This window comes from Tupaia chinensis, unplaced genomic scaffold (assembly GCF_000334495.1).
Source record: "Tupaia chinensis unplaced genomic scaffold, TupChi_1.0 Scaffold000201_1, whole genome shotgun sequence".
NCBI lineage: Eukaryota > Metazoa > Chordata > Mammalia > Scandentia > Tupaiidae > Tupaia > Tupaia belangeri.
The window spans coordinates 2,665,274-2,681,222 of record NW_006159676.1 but is presented as its reverse complement, the minus strand read 5'-3'; the positions used below and the strand labels follow the sequence as shown (position 1 = coordinate 2,681,222).

General features: G+C 52.5%; 1 protein-coding gene across 2 annotated transcripts in view; it reads right to left on the bottom strand.

The window, feature by feature from the left end:
- UNC13A (unc-13 homolog A) overlaps window positions 1–15,949 on the bottom strand; it is a 112,250-nt gene that overhangs the window by 57,288 nt on the left and 39,013 nt on the right. For both annotated transcript variants that reach the window (XM_006147128.2, XM_027771300.1), the window contains 12 exons: window positions 14,009–14,566; window positions 13,460–13,568; window positions 10,774–10,820; window positions 9,068–9,146; window positions 8,921–8,926; window positions 7,991–8,062; window positions 7,572–7,791; window positions 6,068–6,295; window positions 4,635–4,776; window positions 4,345–4,514; window positions 1,410–1,525; window positions 1,044–1,207 (listed from right to left, as the gene is read on the bottom strand). In XM_006147128.2, the coding sequence (XP_006147190.1) occupies window positions 1,044–1,207; window positions 1,410–1,525; window positions 4,345–4,514; window positions 4,635–4,776; window positions 6,068–6,295; window positions 7,572–7,791; window positions 7,991–8,062; window positions 8,921–8,926; window positions 9,068–9,146; window positions 10,774–10,820; window positions 13,460–13,568; window positions 14,009–14,566 (1,911 nt within the window). The remainder of the gene's footprint in view (window positions 1–1,043; window positions 1,208–1,409; window positions 1,526–4,344; window positions 4,515–4,634; window positions 4,777–6,067; window positions 6,296–7,571; window positions 7,792–7,990; window positions 8,063–8,920; window positions 8,927–9,067; window positions 9,147–10,773; window positions 10,821–13,459; window positions 13,569–14,008; window positions 14,567–15,949) is intronic.

Genomic DNA, 15,949 nt, shown 5'->3' with positions numbered 1-15,949 from the left:
GAGAGGCAGGCAAAGTGGCGGGCGAGAGGGAATGGGAGGCACTGGGTCTGGGGTCCAGCCACCACCCCAGAACACTTCCATGACAACATCCCTAAGTGGCTCCCCTTCCCCCCAACCCCAACGACCTCCTGCCCGATTCTGTTCCCTCGGTTTCTCTGCATCTCCTCTCTGTCCCTCCCTTTCTCTCCGTCTGAGTTGCCCTATCTCTGTGTCTCACTCCACTCATTGAGAATGGCACCCTAGGGACCAGCAGGTGGCGTAATGGTTATGTCACTGGACTCCCACACAGTCGACTGCAGTGTGAGTCCCAGACCTGGTGGGTTGAAGATCACGCCAGGCGCGTGTGCATGCATGCCCAAGATCCCGAGAGGAGAATGGAGGAGAAGGGATTGCGGCATGGCCATCCCCCCTGGGGGGTGACCTCTTGCTTTCTGTCTCTCTGGCGAGTGCATGCTCCCTATAACAAAAATCTCTCTCTAAATAAAAGAATGGCACACGGGCTATCAGGTAGCATGGAGGTTGAGGCACTGAACCCCACATGGCTGACTCCACAGTTCGAGTCCCAGACCTGAAGGCTTGAAACTCACACCGAGCACGTGTACATACATGCCCTAATTCCAGAGAGAATGGAGGAGAAAGGATTGTGGCATGGCCATCTGCCCTGGGGAAGGGGGGTGATTTGTCACCGTCACTTTCTCTCTCTCTCTGTCTCTCCTGAGGAGAATGGAGGAGAAGAGATTGAGGCGTGGCCATCGCCCCTGGGGGGTGATTTCTCGCTTTCTGTCTCTCTGTCTCTTTCTCTCTGGCTGGCGAGCGCACGCGCCCTATAGCAAAAACCTTTCCAAAAAAAGAAAAGCAAAACAAACAAAAGAACAGCAGCTAGTCATCTCCAAGGTAATTACATCATTCCACCACACCCACCTTTCTCTGGCTTCTCTTCCTAGGAAGCCCTCCTGCCCCAGATCTGCCAACGCCCCTCAGTGACCACCCACCTCCTGTTCTCTGCACCTCACCCTCACGTCCACCCCCGTCTACTGTCTCACGTCATGGCTTGGTAGATGGACTCGACGCCGTAGCGCATGGCGAACTCATCCACAATCTCCTGAGCCGTCTCATCGTAGTACACCTTCCAGGCATCGTCGCCCTTGGCATCCGGGATCTTCACAACCCCGTTGTTCTGCACGTCTGTCACGAAGTGGAACAGGTTCTGCCACCACAGGGAAGAAGGTGTCGTCATGGGGCGAGCGAGGGGGCAAGGTAGAGGGAATGGCATGGAGGACGATGTAAGAGGCCCCTGAGAGTGTGAATAGTGTGGCTGGTAAGAGGCAGGGGAGCAGTCAGGAGTGGAGAGTGGCGATGGTATGGGAGGTCCCAGTGAGCTTGGAAGGCCAGGCTGAGCAGTGTCTCACCTCGTGCAGACAGGTGTACTGGACATGGTAGGGGGCCACTTTCTCCTCGCCTTTAATCTCTACACTGATGTGTAGCCGGATGGCACCCGACACAGCAGATTTGTCAGTTCGCTTGTCTACAGGGAAGAAAGGGTTAATAGCATCAGACCTTCTACTATCAGCCTGGACTATTTTAATCTATGCATGTCTCTGAAGTCCTTCCAGACTCTCTTCAGATTGCCTGATGGGAGGATGGGTGAGGGAATAAATGGTCTCTTCAGATTTTCTGATGGGTGTTGCATGGATAGATGGATGGATGGATGGATGGATGGATGGATGGATGGATGGATGGATGGATGGAAGAGTGGATAAATGCTCTCTCTTCAGATTGCCTGATGGGTGATGGGTGGATGGATGGATGGATAAATGGTTTCTCTTCAGGTTGCCTGATGAGTGCTGGCTAGATGGATGGATAGATGCATGCATGCATGTGTACATGCATGGATGAGTGGGTAAATGGTCTCTCTTCAGATGACCTGATGGGTGATGGGTGGATGGATGCATGGATGGATGGATGGATAGATGGATGTATGAGTGGGTAAATGGTCTCTCTTCAGATGACCTGATGGGTGATGGATGAATGGATGGATGGATGGGTGGATGAGTGGATGGATGCATGGATGTATGAGTGGGTAAATGGTGTCTCTTCAGATTGCCTGATGGGTGATGGGTGGATGGATAGATGGATGCATGCATGGATGGATGAGTGGGTAAATGGTCTCTCTTCAGATGACCTGATGGGTGATGGATAGATGAATGGATGGATGGATGGGTGGATGGATAGATGGAATGATGGATGGATGGATGAGTGGATAAATAATCTCTCTTCAGATTGCCTGATAGATGACCGATGCATGGATAGATGAGTGGGTAAATGATCTCTCTTCAGATGATCTGATGGGTGATGGATAGATGGATGGATGGATGGGTGGATAAATAGTCTCTCTTCAGGTTGTCTAATGGATGCTGGCTAGATGGATGGATGGATAAATGAATGGGTAAATGGTGTCTCTTCAGATGACCTGATGAGTGATGGACAGACAGATGGATGGATGGATGGATAAATAGTCTCTCTCTTCAAGTTGTCTAATGGATGCAGGCTAGATGGATGGATGGATGGATGAGGGAATAAATGGTCTCTTCAGATGACCTGATGAGTGATGGATGGATGGATGGATGGATGGATGGATGGATGGGTGGATAAACAGTCTCTCTTCAGGTTGTCTAATGGATGCTGGCTAGATGGATGGATGGATAGATGAATGGGTGAATGGTGTCTCTTCAGATGACCTGATGAGTGATGGATGGACAGATGGATGGATGGATGGATGGATGGATGGATGGATGGGTAAATGGTCTCTCTTCAGATGACCTGATGGGGGAATGAATGAACAAGTGAGTAAAGGGTCTCTCTTCAGATTGCCTAATGGGTGAAGGATGGATGAGTGGATAAACAGCCTTCAGATTGACTTCCTAGACTGCAACTCCCTTCTTAGACCAGAATTCCTTAGGCCCTGTCTCTCCCTTCCAACTATGATTCCAGGCCTTGCTTCTTCACTCGGGTTACATTCCTGGACCTCTGTCTTCCTACTTAGACTAACACCTCTAGGTCCCACCTATCTCTAAGACTGAACTCCCATCGACCACACTTGCCAGCATCATCTCCTCATCTTCGTAGATAGGACTGCTGGGTCTACACCTCTCTCCTCAGACTGGGATCCCCAGGTCTTGTTTCTGCTTCCCTCACCAGCATGGAAGAGCCATATTCAGAGGTTCCTGGACTCCTCTCATTTCTCTCAGATTAGGTTGGCACATCCTTCTCCCCCATCAGATGGGGCTCCTCAAATTCTATTCATCTTAACATTCTTGGCTCTGCCTCACTCCTCTCAGATTAAGATTCCCAAACAAGGCCTCCCACCTTAGACTAGATTCCTGAACCTCAATTTTCCTTCTTAGACTGGGTTCCTGAGTCTGTGTACTCCCCGTCAGAGCAGGATTCCCAGGATTCCTGCCTCTCTCATAAGAGTGCAATATGATGGCCAGCAGGTGGCGTGGTGGTAAAGGGTGTGGGACTCCCACATGGTCAACTGCAGGTTCGAGTCCCAGACCTGGCGAATTCTTTTCTTATTTTCTCTCTCTCTCTCTCTCTTTTTGTCCTTCTCTGGTCAAATGAAAATAAAATAAATAAATGGATAAATAAAGTTAAATACAATAATTCTAAAAAAATAAAAAAGAGTAGAATATGGAGATTCTGTCCCCTCCACCTGCCCTCATAAACTGAGCTAAGATGTTCTTGGGCTCTGCTCACCCTCTCTTATTTAGAAGCTTCTCCTCCCCCCATCATCACACTGGGCTCACAAATTCTCCCTCCCTCATCAGATGGGGTTCACAGACCCTGCCTCCCCCATCAGATTAGGCACACTGTCCCTGCCCCCACCATTAGATCGATACCAATTTTTTTAAAAGATTTTTTGCTATAGGATGTCTGTGCTTGCCAGAGAGACAGAGAGATAGAAAGAGAGAAATACTCCCTCCAAGAGATGGCCATACCACAATCCCTTCTCCATTTTCCTCTCGGGATCTTGGGCATGCATGCACACGTGTCGGGGTTAGTTTAAGCCACTGGGTCCGGGACTCGAACTGCGGTCAACTACATGGGAGTCCAGCAACATAGCCATGATGCCAACTGCTATTCCCAAGATTGGCACCAATTCTGCCTTCCTCATCAGACTAGAGTTCACAGATCCTGCTTCCGCTATCAGGCTTGGCTCTTTAACCAAATGCCTCTGAGCTGAGCTCCTCTCTCTGGCTGGCCCGCTGGCCCCTCCTACCCCAGGCCCCTCCCATCCCAGGCCCCGCCCCAGGCCCCGCCCCCAGAACCCCCATCCCTGCTCACCCAGGTTGTACCACACGTCCATCTCGCCGCTGAGCGTCCGCACCTCGATGATGGTCTGTCCCAGGAAGTCGTCCGATTCCCTCTTGAACCTCTGCTTCACGCGAGACTTGATGTCGTCGTCCTCATCCCAGACACGCACCTTAATGCGGTCGGAGGAGTTGTGGCACTCGCTGCGGGGTGGGAGGAAGGGCAGGGGCCGCAGTCAGCAGCCAGCCTCCTGGTCTTGGCTACCCCTTGGCTACCCCGGCGGGGAGCCCCACGTGAGGCTGCAAACCCAGCCTGACACTCACAAGTGGAAATTCTCTTCCCACACGGGGTTGAGGTTCCCATAGATCGTTTTCGTGCGTTTCTTGGTCTTCCCAACCTGGACGGTGACATAAGGGTCGCTGGATCCCGTCTTGTCCTTTGCCTGCAAGCCCTGGGCACAGACCACTGGAAGACACAGGACTCACATAAACATACACTCAGGGGCCGGCAGGTGGTGTGGTGGTTAAAGCGCTGGACTCCCACATGGCCCACAGCGGTTCAAATCCCAGACCTGGTGACTTGCTTTCTCACTTTCCCTCTCTCTCTCTGGCGAATGCATGTGCCCTAGAGCAAATGAAATAATAATAATAAAGACATTTAAAATAATAATTCTTCTTTTAAAATATATCTACTTAATTTTTAAAAAGAACTATTTATTTAATTGTATTTGCCATTATTATTATTTTTTCCATTTGGCCAGAGACAGAGACAGAGAGAGAGAAAGAAAGTAAGAAAGCAAGCGGCCAGGTCTGGGAGTCAAACCATGGTCGACCATGTGGGAGTCAGCATCCTAACCACCATGCCATTTGCTGGCTTATTTATTTACTTATTTTTTAATTTGACTGGAGAGAGAGAGAGGGAAAGTGAAAAAGCAAGCCACCAGGTCCAGGACTCGAACTAAAGTCAACCATGTGGAAGTCCAGATCCTCATCCACCACGCCACCTGCTGGGCCGCTAAAATAATAATTTTTAAAAGAAAAAAATGCATTCAAAAGCAAAGTGTGCTGAGACCTGTCACAGGGTCAAGGCTGCTTACTGGAGACACCTGCGACAGGGCACGATGGGGCTGGCTGGCAGCTAGCGAGTTACCACGGAAGGAGGTCTCAGCCAATCAAGAGTTAGGAAGTGCCCAGTCTCCCTCCCCACCGCCTCTAGGGGAGACCACTCTCAGGCGCATGCTCCATGCTGTCCCCCTGAGCTCCCCTGCGGTACTGAATCAGGGCTCATGGGCGTTTCCCGCAGGACATATTTTCACCTTGTCCACCTCCCCCAGGGCAGAACCCTGAAGGCCCCATTCTAGGGCCTGTTCGAGGGAAATTCCAAATGACATTGGGCGTGGATAAGTACCCCAATGTCCTGGCCTCCCCGTGGGGACAACTCTGAGCTGCGCCTTCAACATTGTCTCAATAACAATGCTCGCTGTCTCTAGGATCCTGAGCTCATTAGCGCCCCCTGCAGGGCTCCTCAACTAGGGCTTTCTGGGGTCACCCCCTAGATAAGCCACGTGGTCTCAACTCCTCCGTGAGGTCTCCTTGAGCATGCGCACACGGTGAGCAGGCACACATGAGGATGGTATAGACACGAGGACGGTATAGACGCAGACACGGTCAAGTGCGCGCAGCAAGTGGGAGGGTCGAGGGTGCGGGATGCAGCACAGCGGGTCGAGGAGGGACCTCGGCCACCCGAACCCCCTCACCGGTGATGCTGATCTTGGCTGACCACTTGGACGTGCCATCCAGCACGCTCTGTTTGACCGCCTTCATCTGCTGCGTGTGCGCGGTCTTGGTCACGGCGAAGATTTCCTGGATGAGCTCAAAGATTTCCGGCTTGTTGCGCTCCCGGATCTTCATGCGATCCTTCAGCACCATGATGATGTTCTGCGTCCGGTCCTCGGCTCCGTGCTTGGAGCTCTTCTCCGCAGCCCCTGTGGACACAGGACCGCCATCACTGTCCCTAGGACGCCCTTCTCCCGAGCGAGAGCCGGGCTTCCCCACGTCCGTGGCTGCGGCCATGCGCACTTTAAGCCTTGGGGGCCCAGGGAAGTCACTCCCAGAAACTAGCCCCCTACAGGCTCTGCAAATCCTCTGCATCCTTCGGAGTCTTGCTCCTTTCCGAGTTTGACCTTCTTGGAGCCCCGCCCCCAAGTCCCTCCCCCTTTAGTCTGATCCCCCCACTCTGAGTCCTCTACCTTTTCTGAGCCCCACCTCTCCAAGCCCCTGCCCATTCTCTACGCTCCTCCCCTCCTCCGAGCCCTGCCCTGAGTCCCCGCCCTTCTCTGAGCCCCACACAAGTTCCCACCCCCCCTCTGAGCCCCAACCCTGCCAACTCCCCACCTTTTCTCTGAGCTCATCCTCCTCCTCCTCTGAGCCCCTCCCCTACGAGTCTCCACCTTTCTCTGATCCCCTGACCTCCGAGGTCTCTCCCTTTTCCTAGCTCCACCTCTCCAAACTCCCCTCCTTCTCTGAGCCCCTCCCCTCCTCTTGCCCTGAGGCCCCACCCCTCCTCTGAGCCCCTCCCCTATGAGGCCTCGCCTTGCCCTGAGCTCCACCCAAGTCCCCCACCCCACCCTTCATCTGAGACCCGCCCCTCCACAGGCTTCTTAACTTTAAGCATCTTCCAGTCTCAGGTCCCTTCCCGGACGTCCCCTACCCTCTGAATCGCCTCCCCTCTTTGACTTCCCTCAACGTTACCTCTTCCCTACTTTGACTCCCCTCTCCTCTGATTCTCCCCTTCTCTGTCCCCACTCTCTCCCACGCCTCTTGCAACACCATGCTCTTCCACTCTGAGCCCCTTCTCCCCGAGACCCCCTCTGCCCTCTGAGCTAACCCAAATCTAACCCCTTTTCCCCCAGGAGAGCCACCTCTTGGTATACCCGGCCCTAACCCCCACCCCCACCCCACCTCCACTCTTGCACGGTCTGGCTCCACCCCACCCCTTTCTGGCCGCCATGCATCTCCTCTCCTCTCCCCTCCACCTGCAAAATCCTCTCCCTAGTCAGCCCAGCTTCCCCCGACCACGCCCCTAGCTCCCATTGCCCCGCCCCTTGGAGCTCCGCCCCAATGTAATCCCGCCCCCACGAAGCTCCACCCCAACGGAGCCACGCTCCCATAAAGCTCCGCCCCCATGAGGCCCCGCCCCTAGCCCCGCCCCTTCTGCCTGGCCGTCCTGGAGGCAGCCCTGCACTCAGGCCCCCCGCTCACGCTGGAGGCAGTCGGCGTTGAGCAGGTCCTGGCACTTCTCGTGGCACTTGACGCCACACTCGGTGCAGCGCATGCCCTGCCGCGCGATGCCCCAGAGCAGCCCCTCGCACTCGTAGCAGTAGGTGGGCGTGGTGGCCGTCCACACCTCAAAGTTGTGCGGCGTGGTGCAGGAGATGGGGTAGATTAAGGCTTGCAGGGTCTTCTTGTAAACGTGGTTTTTCTGCAAGGGCAGGGCACGGGGCACGGCTTAGGGGTGCAGCGGAGCTCATGTGTCCTTGTCCGGTCCCCTTAAGTCCTAGGCCCCGCATCCCTGTGCCCACCTTTCCCTAGGGACTTCAGAGGCTCAGATGCTCCAAGGAGCCTCCCCCCCACGCCAGCCCATCCCCTCCACCCTCAATAGAGGGAGGCTCCCCACGCACCAGCTCCTCGTTGTTCAACGTGCTGGAGGCCAAGGCGGAGGTGATGCCGGCTTTCCGGGACTGGACCAGGGACTGGGGGGCAGAAGGCGGGCACAGAGGGGAAGTCCCCGGGATTGACACCCATGGAAACATCACCGGAGTCACGGTCACCCACACATCGGAGCCACCGCGGCGCATTGGAAACAGATCCCAGGCGGCAGCCGGAGCGGACCCAGTGGAGAATCAGGAAGTGACAGATGTTCGAGGTTAGAAGGGACCCTGGGAGGTGAGCACCCTCGACCCACCCCTCAACCCACACCCCGCCACCACCCACAAGATTTGGGTCCTGCTTGGTGATGGTTATCAGCCACAAAGCAAAACCATCAGCCACATCGTGAACCCAGCTCAGGGTCAGGGTCATTTTTGGGGCCAGCAGGTGGCATGGTGGTTAAGGCGCTGGGCACTTCCACATGGCTGGCCACGGTTTGAGTCCTGGACCTGGTGGCTTGCTTTCTCACTTTCTCTTCTCTCTCTCTCTCTCTCTCTCTCGTCAAATTAAAATAAATGAATGAATAAATACAATGAAATAAATAATTTTGGGGACCAGCCGGTGGCGCAATGGTTAAGGCGTTTGGCACTCCCACATGGCCGACCACGATTCGAGTCCGGAACCTGGTGGCTTGCTTTCTTACTTTCTCTCTCTCTCTCTGTGACTATCTGGTCCAATTAAAAATAAATGAATGAATAAATAAAATTGAGTAAATCATTCTTCTTAAAAATTAAATAATTTTCAAAAGAAAAATTAAATAATTTTCAAAAATTTTTAAAAATCCCTAAATTTATGAAAACAAAAGAAAAAGTGAGACACGACAAGGTTCCCCCAGGACCCGTGGATTGGGGGGCTCGTTGGAAGGGCCCCGTGTAGGAAAGGAGACCCCAGCCATCACTCACCATGGCCTGAAGTGTCCACGCAGCACGTGGGGTGGGAGGTAGAAAGGAGATTTCATTAGTCCCAGGAAATGCCTAGCCAGCTCCCAGCCCCAGGTTTCTCTGCGGGTCGAGTGAAGGTGACAGTACTTTGAAGGTGACAGTACTTACCAAGTCGCTCACGAGGGGGATAGGTTTCCGCTTGCGGATGTCCGGCATGCTGTCGATGATAATGAGACCACCCCCAGGGCTACAAGACAGAGAAAGTCAATGATGGGGGTGGGGGGGACCTTACACGGACACCCTCTGAGGCTTAGACAAGATCTTAGCGCTTCCCAGGTGTTAAGGGTTGATTTTTGTCTCTAGTATTGAAGTCCTTTTTTAAAAAAAAAAAGAATTGTTTATTTGATTTATTATTATCATTTTTATAATTATTTATTTTATTTATTTATTCTTTTTTTGAGAGGTTTTTGCTATAGAGTACATGCGCTCACCAGAAAGACAGAGAGACAGAAAGCAAGAAATCACCCCCCCAGGGGGGATGGCCACGCCGCAATCCCTTCTCCGTTCTCCTCTTGGGATCTTGGGCACGCACGCACACGCGACCGGATTGAGTTTAAGCCACCGAGGCCGCGACTCAAACCGCGGTCAACTACATGGGAGTCCAGTGACATAGCCATTAAGCCAACTGCTGGTCCCCATTCATTTATTTTAATTTGACCAGAGAGAGACACAGAGAGAAAGAAAGTGAGAAAGCAAGCCGCCAGGTCTAGGATTCGAACCATGGTTGGCCACGTGGGAGTGTCCAGCTTGAGTTTAAGCCACCGAGGCCGCGACTCAAACCGCGGTCAACTACATGGGAGTCCAGTGACATAGCCATTAAGCCAACTGCTGGTCCCCATTCATTTATTTTAATTTGACCAGAGAGAGACACAGAGAGAAAGAAAGTGAGAAAGCAAGCCGCCAGGTCTAGGATTCGAACCATGGTTGGCCACGTGGGAGTGTCCAGCACCTTAACCACCATGCCACCCACTGGCCCCCATTATTATGGTTTTTTAATTTGGCGAGAGAGAGAGAGAGAAAGGGAAAGCAAGAAAGCAAGCTGCCAGATCCAGGAATTGAATCGTAGTCGACCCTGTGGGAGTGCAACGCCTCAACCACCACGCCCCCTGCTGGTCCCATCAAGAATTGAAGTCCTAAACCTAGTATGTGAAAAACAGGCCTTGGGTCCAGCAGGTGGCGTGGTGGTTAAGGCGTTGGACTCCCACATGGCCAAGCGCAGTTTGAGTCCTGGATCTGGCGGCTTGTTTTCTCACTTTCCCTTTCTCTCTGTTTATCTCTCCCTGGTGAGCGCACGTGTCCTATAGCAAATTAGAAAGAATCATAATTAATCTTTTTTTTTAAAAAAAAAAAAAGGGGGGAGATTGGGACCAGCAGTTAGCATAATGGCTATGTCACTGGACTCCCACGTAGTCGACCGCAGTTCGAGTCCTGGGCCTGGTGGCTTAAACTCAAGCCGGGCGTGTGTGCGTGTGTGCCCAAGATCCCGAGAGGAGAATGGAGGAGAAGGGATTGTGGTGTGGCCATCCCCCCTGGGGGGGTGATTTCTCATTTTCCTTCTCTCTCTCTCTCTGTGTCTCTCTGTCTCTCTCCAGTGAGTGCACATGCCCTATAGCAAAACTAAAATAATAGTAATAATAATACTTTATTATTAAAGTCTGTCTGCTTTACAGAAGGGGCCCCGTTGTTTGGCCCCTTGTCAATCTGTCCCCTTTCTAAGTGGGACCTCCCCTCCACACTATGCCTAGGCTTGAGGCTCGGATGCACATCAGCCTTAGGCTCTGGGTGCAAACCTCCCCCAGTGTTCCATTACTCACCTGCCTTTGAACCATAAGGATTTGGACATCTCTCCTTCTCCCCGGGCCTGCAGGACAGACAGACAGACATGGTCACTATGGCCACCCTTCCCTTCCCAGTGGAGGCTTCACACCCAACTTCTGTCTTCTCTTTGGGCTGGGAGTCGGGGGGGCCTCAGTCTTCATCCTGGCTGTGTCTTTGGCAAGCTCCCTGGCTGTCTCTGAGCCTTGGTTTGCCCATTTATGAAACAGGCTGGGGATGATGGGAGGCTCTCACTGACGCCCACCCCAGTGGGCCTGGGTCTCCTCATCGATCAAACAGGGATTCATTTTATTTTATTTATTATTATTCGATTTGACTAGAGAAAGCAAGGTACCAGGTCTGGGACTCGAACCATAGTTGGCCATGTGGGAGTCTAGTTCCTTAACTACCAATCCACTTGTCCAACTCGAAACGGGGACTCATCAGCGTCTTCTCCAGCTAGTGCTCATGGTCTGCAGTCCCAGGATTCTCAGGGACTATCATTTTTCTGGTTGGGCTGGCAAGTGACGTGGTGGTTGAGGCGTTGGACACACACATTGCCAACTGCGGTTCAAGTCCTGAACCTGGCAGCTTGCTTTCTCACTTTCTCTCTCTCTCTCGCTCTCTCTGGTCAAATGAAAAAATAATAATCAATAAAATTCAATAACTAGTTCTTTTAAAAAAATGTTTTCTGGGTCTAACGCTTGAAAGATCCTGTCATGGGGCCAGCAGGTGGTATATGGTGGTTAAGGTACTAGACTCCCACATAGCCGACCATGGTTCAAGTCCTGGACCTGGCAGCTTTCTCTCTCTCTCTCTTTCTCTCTCTCTCTCTCTAGGAAAAGCACAAACCTTGTTGCAAACTACAAAAATAGTAATAATGAGGGGCTGGCAGACAGCATGGTGCTTAAGGGGGCTAGACTCCCACATGGGCACGGTTTGAGTCCTAGACCGGGAGGCTTGCTTTCGCTCTCTCTCTCTCTCTCTCTCTCTCTCTCTCTCTGGTCAAAATTAAATAAATAAATAAAGTTAAATAAAAAATAATTATGTAAAGAAATTGTAATAATGATAAATACAATTACGTAATTCCTTAAATTAAAAAAAAAAAAGATGAGGCCGGCAGATGATATGGTGTTAAGGCACTGGACTCCCACATGGCTGACCGTGGTTCGAGTCCTGGACCTGATGGCTTGCTTCCTCCCTGTCCTTATTTCTTTCTGTCTCTCTCTGGTTAACTTCAATAAAGAAAGAAAGAAAGAAATGAACAAAAAAAACACAACTAATTGTCACTTTCTATCTCCCTCTGGCTCTCTCTGGTCCAATGAAAATACATAAGCAAATAAAGGAAGAAAGTGAAATAAGATAATTCTTTAAAAACGCCGATCATCTTCTAAACTTCTCTCAGCCTCGCTTGTTCATCGGCTTGGCTGCTCAGGAGCCTTGAGGACTTTGCCCACATGGTGTCTCCATCTCGTGTGGCCTTTCACCTTCTGCACCCAACTAGCATCCTGTTATTACACACCGTACACAACCCCCTTGACCTTCCAACTAAACGGTTAATGTGGGAGTCATGGGTAGGGGGAAGTGGACAGTACTTGCAAAACATGGTCAAACTGCTTTACGTATCACTTCCTAAGTGTCACCTCCTCCAGGGAGTCTTCCTGATTGCCTCGGGTCGGTTTTATACCTCTTCTCTGAAACCCGGAAGGCCTGTCCATATTTTGCTTTTCCCATCACTATTCCATTTGCAAGGGTAGTTGCTATGTTTACATTTAATTTGCTGACTTACTGAAAGTGAATAGACTTTTCACACTCAGGGCTGGGTGTAGGAGGGCTGGGTTGAGTGTGCGCAGGGCAGACTGGTTGTGGGTGGAGTACTGACTGTGGGCGTGGTTAATTGGGTGTGGGCGTGGCCTCCATTGCTGCTGGGGTGCGATAAGATGTGAGCAGGGCATTGGGAGACGCCGGTTGAGTGTGGGCGGGGGCAGGTTGGGTGTGGGCATGGTCAAGTGGGTGTGGCCTGGGGTACTGCTGGGCTGAAAAAGGTATGAGCAAGACATTGGGGGGGGGACTAGAGTTCAGTGTGGGCGGGGCCAGGGTGGGTGTGGGTGGGGAAGATTGGTTGTGGGGAGGGGGCGGGTGGGCGGGGCCAATTGGGCGGGGGGGTGGGGGGGGGCAGGGTGGGTGTGGGTGGGTACGATTGGTTGTGGGGAGGGTGCGTGTGGGCGTGGCCAATTGGCTGTGGGCGTGGCATCAGGTGCAGCTGAGCTGGGTAAAGTGTAAGTAGAGCATTGGGGGCCAGGATTGAGTATGGGTGGGGCCAAGTGGGTGGGCATGTGGCCTCGGTTGCTGCTGGACTGGACAAGGTGTGAGCAGGGCTTTGGGGGCTTGGGCTGAATGTGGGCGGGGCCAGACTGGGCGTTGAGTGTGGGCGTGGCAAAGTGGGTGTGGGCGTGGCATCAGGTGCAGCGTTTAAGTAGAGCATTGGGGGGCCTGGACTGAATGTGGGCGGGGCCAGACTGGGTGGAGGGTGGGGCGTTGCATGTGGGCGTGGCTAAGTGAGCATGGGCGTGGCATCAGGCGCAGCCGAGCCCGGTAAGGTGCGAGCAGACTATTGGGAGACCGGGTTAAACATGGGCGGGGCCAAGTGGGTGTGGCCAAGCCAGGGCGGCCTCTGTCACTCACCTCCTGCAGCTGCATCCGCACCTTATTGAAGGCTCGGAGCCAGTTGGCCTTGGCTCTGGACATGGAGTCCTGACCCTCCTGTGCTTCCTCATTCTCCTGTGGCCTGAAACTGAAGCAGGGACTGCCATGAGGCTCCAGGGCGGCTCTCCGTAACCCCCGATCTTCCTGCTAGCCCTCCCCTACCAAAGCGATGCACAACCCTGCATGGCCTCTCTGGCCCCTCCCAAGTGACCCACCTATTCCCCTCTGACCCGCCACAGTGCCCTTCAGTCCCTCCCACACCCATCTTTTCTGCCCCGTCATGGTCCCCAAGTCCCTTTTTGGCATTCTCAGTCTCTCTGGTCATTTGTCATTTCCAGGATTCTTCTAAAGCCATTGTGACCTCTCCGGCAACCCAAAAGGGCCTCGTGACCCCACTGACACCCCCTTTGACCTCCCCAAGCCTGTCACCTTTGATCCCTTTAATAGTCCCATGGTCCCGAGACACACGCTGATGGGTGACAATCCCTCTGACCCCCTCCGTGCCCCCACCCCGTCTCCTGCTGTTACCTCTCTTCAGTCTTGGGGGGCTCAGGCTCGGGTTCTCGCTCAGCTGCAGGCACCTCTTCAGGTGTGGCCGGCTTAGGGACCACTTTGGCTGTGTCAGGGACCTCAGGGGGCAAGCTGGGGGGCTTGTCTTCCTTCTCCGGGGCGGCTGGGGGGAGGCTAACACGCTTGAAGTCCTTGGGTTCAGCCACCGTGGTCTCTTCATGCTGCGCGTAGCTGGTCAGATCATCAGGCACCTCTTCTTCCTCCTCCTCCTCCTCCTCCTCTTCCAGCTCCTCCTCATCCTCGGGGAGCTCCTCCTCCTCCTCCAGGAAGTCCTCCAGGTCCTCATCCAGCTCCTCATCCAGCTCTTCATCCAGCTCCTCCTCATCCTGGTCCCAACGTGGTGAGTCCTTGTGGTAGCTGACCGAGCTGTGGCAGGAGTGATAAGAATCCCGGTCCCGTTCATCCTCCAGCTCCGACCCCTGCAGGCTCTGCTCCTCCGGGTCGAAGTCCTCACTCAGCTGTGAGCTACCCTGGCTCAACTCCCCCGAAGAGGCGTAACGGCTGCTGCCCGTGGGGCTGTGGGGAGAGACAAGGGCTCAGGGACTGAGATGCCAGGTCACTGCCTTCCAGAACCTTCATTGCAACAGTTCCATCACCCAGGCGGTCACTCAACATTTATTTATTTATTTTGATTTTTAAAGAATTATTATTGGGGCTGGCAGGTGGCGTGGTGGTTAAAGGCGCTGGGCTCTCACATAGTCAACCATGGTTCAAGTCCCGGACCTGGTGGCTTGCTTTCTCACTTTCCCTTTCTCTCTCTCTTTCAACCTGGCCCTTCCTAGACAGATTAAAATAAATAAATAAATTTGAAGAATTCTTAAAAAAAGAAAAAAAGCATCATTATTATTATTATTATTATTATTATTATTATTATTATTAGTGGCTTATGGTCTTCAACAATTGGTCTTTTAAAATTTTTATATATCACTCCAACTCAATACCTCCTTCCATTTTATTTTTTTACGGGGACCCAGCGACATAGCCATGACACTAACTGCTGGTCCCAAATAATTCTTTTTTAAAAAATGCCAGGAGGAGAATGGAAGAAAAGGGATTGTAGTGTGACCATCTACCTAGGGAGTACTTTCTCTCTGTGTCTCTGTGTCTCTGTCTCTCTCTCTCTGGTGTATGCATACACCTTATAGCAAAAATTGGAAAAAAAAAAAAATCCGACCATGCCCTCCCAATCTAAATTCTACCATTTCCCACGAAGTTTTGAAATACCTTCCTATTACTTGGCGGGAGTGGACTCAGAGCTCCCCCTGCTGGTGGATAACTGCAACGTCCACTCCATCATTTTCTGGGGAACCGGACGGGGGTTCAGTCTAGGGCTGAGATCCCCACAGAAGCCTGGATATACCCACCTGCAACCTCGGGCACCGTTTAAACGGCTCCAAGCTCTGCTTTATCTTCTCAAACTGAGAGGTGGGGCCTGGTGATGGCCAATACTCTCTCCACCCCCAGCTCTGACATTTAGAATCTTTAGTTTTCCCCTTGGAGAGGGTTTTGCTGTAGGGCGTGTGCACTCACCAGAAAGACAGAGAGACAGAAAGTGAGAACTCACCCCCCAGGGGGGATGGCCACGCCGCAATCCCTTCTCCTCCATTCTCCTCTCGGGATCTTGGGCACGCACACACACACGCGCCCGGCGTGAGTTTAAGCCACCGGGTCCAGGACTCGAACCGCGGTCGACTACATGGGAGTCCAGCAACATAGCCATGACACCAACTGCTGGTCCCTCTCCCTTTTTTTCTTTTAAGGTTACTTTAAAATTTTTTTTTTATTTATTATTCATTTTATTTTAATTTGACCAGAGAGAGAGAGAGAAAGTGAGAAAGCAAGCTGCCAGGTCTGAGACTAGAACCATGGTCAACCATGTGGGAGTGTCCAGCGCCTTAA